This window comes from Taurulus bubalis, assembly GCF_910589615.1.
Source record: "Taurulus bubalis genome assembly, chromosome: 3".
Classification (NCBI taxonomy): domain Eukaryota; kingdom Metazoa; phylum Chordata; class Actinopteri; order Perciformes; family Cottidae; genus Taurulus; species Taurulus bubalis.
The window spans coordinates 267,964-277,500 of NC_136591.1; the positions used below are offsets into that span (position 1 = coordinate 267,964).

At 45.0% G+C, this 9,537-nt stretch overlaps 1 protein-coding gene across 1 annotated transcript in view; it reads right to left on the bottom strand.

Annotated features, from left to right (window-relative positions):
* Positions 1-464: 464 nt before the first annotated feature.
* gja1b (gap junction protein alpha 1b) overlaps positions 465-9,537 on the bottom strand; it is a gene marked incomplete at its 3' end in the record, with an annotated part of 11,368 nt that continues 2,295 nt past the window's right edge. Inside the window, exon 2 of the mRNA XM_079214593.1 lies at positions 465-1,647. Coding sequence (XP_079070719.1) covers positions 465-1,631 — 1,167 coding nt within the window. The 5' untranslated portion in view covers positions 1,632-1,647. The remainder of the gene's footprint in view (positions 1,648-9,537) is intronic.

Consider the following 9,537-nt stretch of genomic DNA (forward strand, 5'->3'; position numbering starts at 1 on the left):
TAAGGCTAAGTTTGAATCTGCTCACATGTTTAACAAAAAAGAAAAGAAACATAACTAAGAAGGCACCCTGGTATAGAGCTGTCCCAACACCTTTCAGAAATCAGCTCTGACAGCGGTTCATTAAGAAATGCTGTCACCAATAGGAAGAATAACAGAAACTGTGAAAACAAGAAGAAGGCTTTTTCCTTTAAGTGTAACCGTGGCGACCAGAGTGATGGCCACCCCCCTGTGGCTGATTCCTCAAAGCTCCCTAAAAGGTTACGGTAAAGGTCATTGAAGACAAAACAAAGAAAAACACATTTGCAACTTGTACCATTTTGACTGTTACATAACAAGTTGTAATGTCTCGGAGTGACTAAGAGTCTCTGAGCCACCTGTCTGAACATTGTGATGGAGTGTTTCCTGACTCTCCGGCTGCAGCCGCACATCCCGTCCTTCAGGCAGAGGGGTCGGGGAACCGGGGCTTACACGTCCAGGTCGTCAGGCCTGGGTCGGCTGCTCATCCGGCTGCTGGCCCGGCTGCAGGGCCTGGCGTCCATCAGCGCCAGCGGCTGCATCTCGTGTCCCGCCGTGGACGGCAGTTTCTTATGCTCCTGGGTGTCGTCCGGGAAGTCAAAGGCCTGCGCGTGGGAGTTTGAAATAGTGCTTCCTCCGCCGTTCTGGCCGAGCCGGTGCTGCTCCGTGGAGTAGTTGGCCCAGTTCTGCTCAGTGGCCTGCTTGTTGTAATTGCGACACGAGCCGGTCCCCCGCTCGCCCGTGACCAGCTTGTAGCCCGGCGGGGACATGGGCGAGAGCGGCGCCGTGGGCGAGGAGCAGCCGTTGTAGTAGGCGTACTTGGTGGTGGACAGATCCTTCGGGGTGGGGCTCAGCGTGCCCCCGCTCGGGTAGACGACGGGCGGCTGGCGGCCCTTCACGCGGTCCTTGATCCTCTTGAAGAACACGTAGAAAAGCTCAATGACGTTGAGCATCAGGGACACCAGGGAGACCACCAGCATGAAGATGATGAACACGGTCTTCTCCGTGGGACGCGACAGGAAGCAGTCCACCCTGTGTGGGCACGGATCCCTCTCGCAGGTGTAGACCGCGTTGAGGCTGAACCCGTAGATGTACCACTGGATGACCAGGAAGCCCACCTCGAACATGGACTTGAAGAAGATGCTGACGATGTAGGTTCTGAGCAGGGCCCCTTTCATCTTCACTTTGCCGTGCTCCTCGATGCCGTACTTCAGCTTCTTCATCTCGATCTTCTTCAGCGGGATATCCACGTCGCCGCCGTCATTTTGCACCGCCCTGAGAATCTCCTCCTTCCTGGCGAACTTCTGCTCTTTCCGGTTCAGGTAGAAGACGTGAGCCAGGTAGAGGAGCGTGGGCGTCGACACGAAGATGATCTGGAGGACCCAGAAGCGGACGTGGGAGATGGGGAAGGACTTGTCGTAGCACACGTTCTCGCAACCGGGCTGCTGGGTGTTGCATTTGAACGCCGACTGCTCGTCTCCCCAAGCCGATTCCACCGCGGTGCCCAGGACCAGGATCCTGAAGATGAAGAGGACCGACAGCCAGACCTTGCCCCCGGCAGTGGAGTAGGCCTGGACCTTGTCCAGCAGGCGACCCAGAGCACTCCAGTCCCCCATTCTCAGGAAGCGTTAGCTGGGGAAGAAAAAGGAACAGTGTTGAACTGGCAACACCAACTACTTGTTATGAGTTCAGCCCGTTCTATGACACCATGTCTATAATGTAATACAACATACTTACAATAGGCTTATAGCACGGTTTAATTACAGCTATAATAATAATATAATAATATAGCTATTAAGCACTCATAAATACCCATTATGCTTTAGCATGTTATAATGACTTCTCAATAATCACTGGGGACTTAGGATGAAATTATATAATACATTACAACCTTAAGCTAAGTGAAAACAAATATTAAATCAATGCATTAACAACGCACAAAACATGAGTGACCAGCAATTAGGAAGTATTGTGATATTTGACCTTATTAGTCATCATAAAATGCTTTATAATGTGTTTTGATTTTTGTTATAAAGCATTATGAATATTCAGGGACGCTTATGACTATAATTATGCAGCGCTATAAGCAGATTACAATGCATCATATAACAGCAGATCAGCATCCTCAGGATTCTGGCCTCTCGGAAGCCTTTTGTGATTAAACAGCGGCGTTATTGAAGGAGACAAAACAAGAACGTTTGGTGACGCAAAACACAACTAATCCAATTACCGGGAGCAGGGGCCGAAAAAACATTTGGGAGGGTTTATGAATCGCTGCCCTTAAGAGCCACCCGAAGAGGAGAACACATGCAATTAAATTGGACTCATTGAGCAACAACAACTGGTATTCATCCAAAACAAGAGGTGCTTTTGATTGAATGGAGAGGGCGAGTTTGAGAAACCCTTAAATTATTTGCATCCGCAAGATGATCAAATCTCAGACCCAGCGGCGGTTTAAAACATTTTTTTTAAGGAACCTCTCCGACGAGGAGCGACCGGGGAAAACAGGAGACCCGATTAATAATCTAATATTACTAAACGACGTTTGCAACACAGAACATCTTAAAATATATTCAAATATCTTTTGGGGGTAAGAAACAGACTTCTCTCAGTCTCGAGCACCGCTGTGGACCCGGTGATGCCGTGTCTCAATCATCTGACGGGACAGCTCAACATTACACGCCAGCTGAGGATATCTGCTCGGTTTTTGTTTCGTGTCAAAGTTTATACATGTTAACAACTTACTCCTGTTCTTCTGCAGCAAAAGTATCTGCTTCAACTGGCAACCTCTAAAAAAAGAGTCTCACTCTCGCTGTTCTTGAAGGAGAAGAAAATAAAAGTGAGGAATAAAAAAAGACCAAAATAAAAGCGTGTCTGCGTCAGAGAGCGGTAGAAGATCTGCTTTAGCGGTGCAGAGGGAAGGGGATGGGGGTCAGGCTCGCAGAGAAGATCCTCTTGAAACATCAACCCAGAACCCAAAAGCAGCTCCCTGTTGCCGGTCTGCTCCCAAACCGCTGAGTGGACACGAGTCGATCCAGACTCAGTCCAGAGCTTTAAAGGGGCGTCCCGCTGGAGAGGAATGTTTCTTTCATCTTCGCTACAAATTCAGCCAAAGGTTTGAGGATGCAAAACACCAGTGGGGGTTCTGGGTGAAGAACTAGTGCCTCCTCATCAAGAACATGAACTAGTGCCTCATTAAGAACATTAACTAGTGCCTCCTCGTCAAGAACATGAACTAGTGCCTCATTAAGAACATGAACTAGTGCCTCCTCATCAAGAACATGAACTAGTGCCTCATCAAGAACATGAACTAGTGCCTTCTCATCAAGAACATGAACTAGTGCCTCCTCGTCAAGAACATGAACTAGTGCCTTCTCATCAAGAACATGAACCAGTGCCTCCTCAAGAACATGAACTAGTGCCTCCTCATCAAGAACATGAACTAGTGCCTCCTCAAGAACATGAACTAGTGCCTCCTCAAGAACATGAACTAGTGCCTTCTCAAGAACATGAACTAGTGCCTCATCAAGAACATGAACTAGTGCCTCATCAAGAACATGAACTAGTGCCTCATCAAGAACATGAACTAGTGCCTCATCAAGAACATGAACTAGTGCCTCATCAAGAACATGAACTAGTGCCTCATCAAGAACATGAACTAGTGCCTCCTCGTCAAGAACATGAACTAGTGCCTCATCAAGAACATGAACTAGTGCCTCCTCAAGAACATGAACTAGTGCCTCCTCATCAAGAACATGAACTAGTGCCTTCTCATCAAGAACATGAACTAGTGCCTCCTCAAGAACATGAACTAGTGCCTCCTCATCAAGAACATGAACTAGTGCCTCCTCAAGAACATGAACTGGTGCCTCATCAAGAACATTAACTAGTGCCTCTTCATCAAGAACATGAACTAGTGCCTCCTCATCAAGAACATGAACTAGTGCCTCCTCAAAAACATGAACTAGTGCCTCATCAAGAACATGAACTAGTGCCTCCTCATCAAGAACATGAACTAGTGCCTGCTCAAGAACATGAACTAGTGCCTCATCAAGAACATGAACTAGTGCCTCCTCAAGAACATGAACTAGTGCCTCCTCAAGAACATGAACTAGTGCCTCATCAAGAACATGAACTAGTGCCTCATCAAGAACATGAACTAGTGCCTCATCAAGAACATGAACTAGTGCCTCCTCGTCAAGAACATGAACTAGTGCCTCTTCATCAAGAACATGAACTAGTGCCTCATCAAGAACATGAACTAGTGCCTCCTCATCAAGAACATGAACTAGTGCCTCATCAAGAACATGAACTAGTGCCTCCTCAAGAACATGAACTAGTGCCTCTTCATCAAGAACATTAACTAGTGCCTCCTCATCAAGAACATGAACTAGTGCCTCCTCAAGAACATGAACTAGTGCCTCATCAAGAACATGAACTAGTGCCTCCTCGTCAAGAACTTGAACTAGTGCCTCCTCAAGAACATGAACTAGTGCCTCCTCAAGAACATGAACTAGTGCCTCCTCAAGAACATGAACTAGTGCCTCATCAAGAACATGAACTAGTGCCTTTTCATCGAGAACATGAACTAGTGCCTCCTTATCAAGAACATGAACTAGTGCCTCATCAAGAACATGAACTAGTGCCTCCTCATCAAGAACATGAACTAGTGCCTCCTCATCAAGAACATGAACTAGTGCCTCCTCATCAAGAACATGAACTAGTGCCTCCTCATCAAGAACATGAACTAGTGCCTCCTCATCAAGAACATGAACTAGTGCCTCCTCATCAAGAACATGAACTAGTGCCTCCTCATCAAGAACATGAACTAGTGCCTCATCAAGAACATGAACTAGTGCCTCCTCATCAAGAACATAAACTAGTGCCTCATCAAGAACATGAACTAGTGCCTCATCAAGAACATGAACTAGTGCCTCATCAAGAACATGAACTAGTGCCTTCTCCTCAAGAACATGAACTAGTGCCTCATCAAGAACATGAACTAGTGCCTCCTCAAGAACATGAACTAGTGCCTTCTCATCAAGAACATGAACTAGTGCCTCCTCATCAAGAACATGAACTAGTGCCTCCTCAAAAACATGAACTAGTGCCTCATCAAGAACATGAACTAGTGCCTCCTCATCAAAAACATGAACTAGTGCCTCCTCAAGAACATGAACTAGTGCCTCCTCAAGAACATGAACTAGTGCCTCCTCAAGAACATGAACTAGTGCCTCATCAAGAACATGAACTAGTGCCTCATCAAGAACATGAACTAGTGCCTCATCAAGAACATGAACTAGTGCCTCATCAAGAACATGAACTAGTGCCTCATCAAGAACATGAACTAGTGCCTCCTCGTCAAGAACATGAACTAGTGCCTCTTCATCAAGAACATGAACTAGTGCCTCCTCAAGAACATGAACTAGTGCCTCCTCATCAAGAACATGAACTAGTGCCTCATCAAGAACATGAACTAGTGCCTCCTCAAGAACATGAACTAGTGCCTCTTCATCAAGAACATTAACTAGTGCCTCCTCATCAAGAACATGAACTAGTGCCTCCTCAAGAACATGAACTAGTGCCTCATCAAGAACATGATCTAGTGCCTCCTCGTCAAGAACTTGAACTAGTGCCTCCTCAAGAACATGAACTAGTGCCTCCTCAAGAACATGAACTAGTGCCTCCTCAAGAACATGAACTAGTGCCTCATCAAGAACATGAACTAGTGCCTTTTCATCAAGAACATGAACTAGTGCCTCCTTATCAAGAACATGAACTAGTGCCTCATCAAGAACATGAACTAGTGCCTCCTCATCAAGAACATGAACTAGTGCCTCCTCAAGAACATGAACTAGTGCCTCCTCAAGAACATGAACTAGTGCCTCCTCATCAAGAACATGAACTAGTGCCTCCTCATCAAGAACATGAACTAGTGCCTCATCAAGAACATGAACAAATGCCTCATCAAGAACATGAACTAGTGCCTCCTCATCAAGAACATGAACTAGTGCCTCCTCAAGAACATGAACTAGTGCCTCCTCATCAAGAACATGAACTAGTGCCTCATCAAGAACATGAACTAGTGCCTCCTCATCAAGAACATAAACTAGTGCCTCATCAAGAACATGAACTAGTGCCTCATCAAGAACATGAACTAGTGCCTCATCAAGAACATGAACTAGTGCCTTCTCCTCAAGAACATGAACTAGTGCCTCATCAAGAACATGAACTAGTGCCTCCTCAAGAACATGAACTAGTGCCTTCTCATCAAGAACATGAACTAGTGCCTCCTCATCAAGAACATGAACTAGTGCCTCATCAAGAACATGAACTAGTGCCTTCTCATCAAGAACATGAACTAGTGCCTCATCAAGAACATGAACTAGTGCCTCCTCAAGAACATGAACTAGTGCCTCATCAAGAACATGAACTAGTGCCTCCTCAAGAACATGAACTAGTGCCTTCTCATCAAGAACATGAACTAGTGCCTCCTCATCAAGAACATGAACTAGTGCCTCATCAAGAACATGAACTAGTGCCTCATCAAGAACATGAACTAGTGCCTCATCAAGAACATGAACTAGTGCCTTCTCATCAAGAACATGAACTAGTGCCTCATCAAGAACATGAACTAGTGCCTCCTCAAGAACATGAACTAGTGCCTTCTCATCAAGAACATGAACTATTGCCTTCTCTTCAAGAACATGAACTAGTGCCTCCTCAAGAACATGAACTAGTGCCTCCTCAAGAACATGAACTAGTGCCTCCTCAAGAACATGAACTAGTGCCTCCTCAAGAACATGAACTAGTGCCTCCTCAAGAACATTAACTAGTGCCTCCTCAAGAACATTAACTAGTGCCTCATCAAGAACATGAACTAGTGCCTCCTCAAGAACATGAACTATTGCCTCATCAAGAACATGAACTAGTGCCTCCTCATCAAGAACATGAACTAGTGCCTCCTCATCAAGAACATGAACTAGTGCCTCATCAAGAACATGAACTAGTGCCTCCTCAAGAACATGAACTAGTGCCTCCTCAAGAACATGAACTAGTGCCTCCTCATCAAGAACATGAACTAGTGCCTCCTCATCAAGAACATGAACTAGTGCCTCATCAAGAACATATACTAGTGCCTCCTCAAGAACATGAACTAGTGCCTCCTCATCAAGAACATGAACTAGTGCCTCATCAAGAACATGAACTAGTGCCTCCTCATCAAGAACATGAACTAGTGCCTCATCAAGAACATTAACTAGTGCCTCATCAAGAACATGAACTAGTGCCTCCTTATCAAGAACATGAACTAGTGCCTCATCAAGAACATGAACTAGTGCCTCATCAAGAACATGAGCTAGTGCCTCCTCATCAAGAACATGAACTAGTGCCTCATCAAGAACATTAACTAGTGCCTCCTCATCAAGAACATGAACTAGTGCCTCCTCAAGAACATGAACTAGTGCCTCCTCATCAAGAACATGAACTAGTGCCTCCTCATCAAGAACATGAACTAGTGCCTCTTCATCAAGAACATGAACTAGTGCCTCATCAAGAACATGAACTAGTGCCTCATCAAGAACATGAACTAGTGCCTCATCAAGAACATTAACTAGTGCCTTATCAAGAACATGAACTAGTGCCTCCTCATCAAGAACATGAACTAGGGCCTCATCAAGAACATGAACTAGTGCCTCCTCATCAAGAACATGAACTAGTGCCTCCTCATCAAGAACATGAACTAGTGCCTCATCAAGAACATGAACTAGTGCCTCATCAAGAACATGAACTAGTGCCTCATCAAGAACATTAACTAGTGCCTCATCAAGAACATGAACTAGTGCCTCATCAAGAACATTAACTAGTGCCTCCTCATCAAGAACATGAACTAGTGCCTCCTCATCAAGAACATGAACTAGTGCCTCCTCAAGAACATGAACTGGTGCCTCATCAAGAACATTAACTAGTGCCTCTTCATCAAGAACATGAACTAGTGCCTCATCAAGAACATGAACTAGTGCCTCATCAAGAACATGAACTAGTGCCTCATCAAGAACATGAACTAGTGCCTCCTCATCAAGAACATTAACTAGTGCCTCCTCATCAAGAACATGAACTAGTGCCTCATCAAGAACATTAACTAGTGCCTTATCAAGAACATGAACTAGTGCCTCATCAAGAACATGAACTAGTGCCTCCTCAAGAACATGAACTAGTGCCTCCTTATCAAGAACATGAACTAGTGCCTCATCAAGAACATTAACTAGTGCCTCTTCATCAAGAACATGAACTAGTGCCTCATCAAGAACATGAACTAGTGCCTCATCAAGAACATGAGCTAGTGCCTCCTCATCAAGAACATGAACTAGTGCCTCATCAAGAACATGAACTAGTGCCTCATCAAGAACATGAACTAGTGCCTCCTCATCAAGAACATGAACTAGTGCCTCCTCATCAAGAACATGAACTGGTGCCTCATCAAGAACATGAACTAGTGCCTCCTCATCAAGAACATGAACTAGTGCCTCCTCATCAAGAACATGAACTGGTGCCTCATCAAGAACATTAACTAGTGCCTCATCAAGAACATGAACTAGTGCCTCCTCATCAAGAACATGAACTAGTGCCTCATCAAGAACATGAACTAGTGCCTCATCAAGAACATGAACTAGTGCCTCATCAAGAACATGAACTAGTGCCTCCTCATCAAGAACATGAACTAGTGCCTCCTCATCAAGAACATGAACTAGTGCCTCTTCATCAAGAACATGAACTGGTGCCTCATCAAGAACATTAACTAGTGCCTCATCAAGAACATGAACTAGTGCCTCCTCATCAAGAACATGAACTAGTGCCTCATCAAGAACATGAACTAGTGCCTCATCAAGAACATGAACTAGTGCCTCCTCATCAAGAACATGAACTAGTGCCTCCTCATCAAGAACATGAACTAGTGCCTCCTCATCAAGAACATGAACTAGTGCCTCCTCATCAAGAACATGAACTAGTGCCTCCTCATCAAGAACATGAACTGGTGCCTCATCAAGAACATTAACTAGTGCCTCATCAAGAACATGAACTAGTGCCTCCTCAAGAACATGAACTGGTGCCTCATCAAGAACATTAACTAGTGCCTCATCAAGAACATGAACTAGTGCCTCCTCAAGAACATGAACTGGTGCCTCATCAAGAACATTAACTAGTGCCTCATCAAGAACATTAACTAGTGCCTCATCAAGAACATGAACTAGTGCCTCATCAAGAACATGAACTGGTGCCTCATCAAGAACATTAACTAGTGCCTCATCAAGAACATGAACTAGTGCCTCCTCAAGAACATGAACTGGTGCCTCATCAAGAACATTAACTAGTGCCTCATCAAGAACATTAACTAGTGCCTCATCAAGAACATTAACTGGTGCCTCATCAAGAACATTAACTGGTGCCTCTTCAAGAACATTAACTAGTGCCTCCTCAAGAACATGAACTAGTGCCTCATCAAGAACATGAACTAGTGCCTCA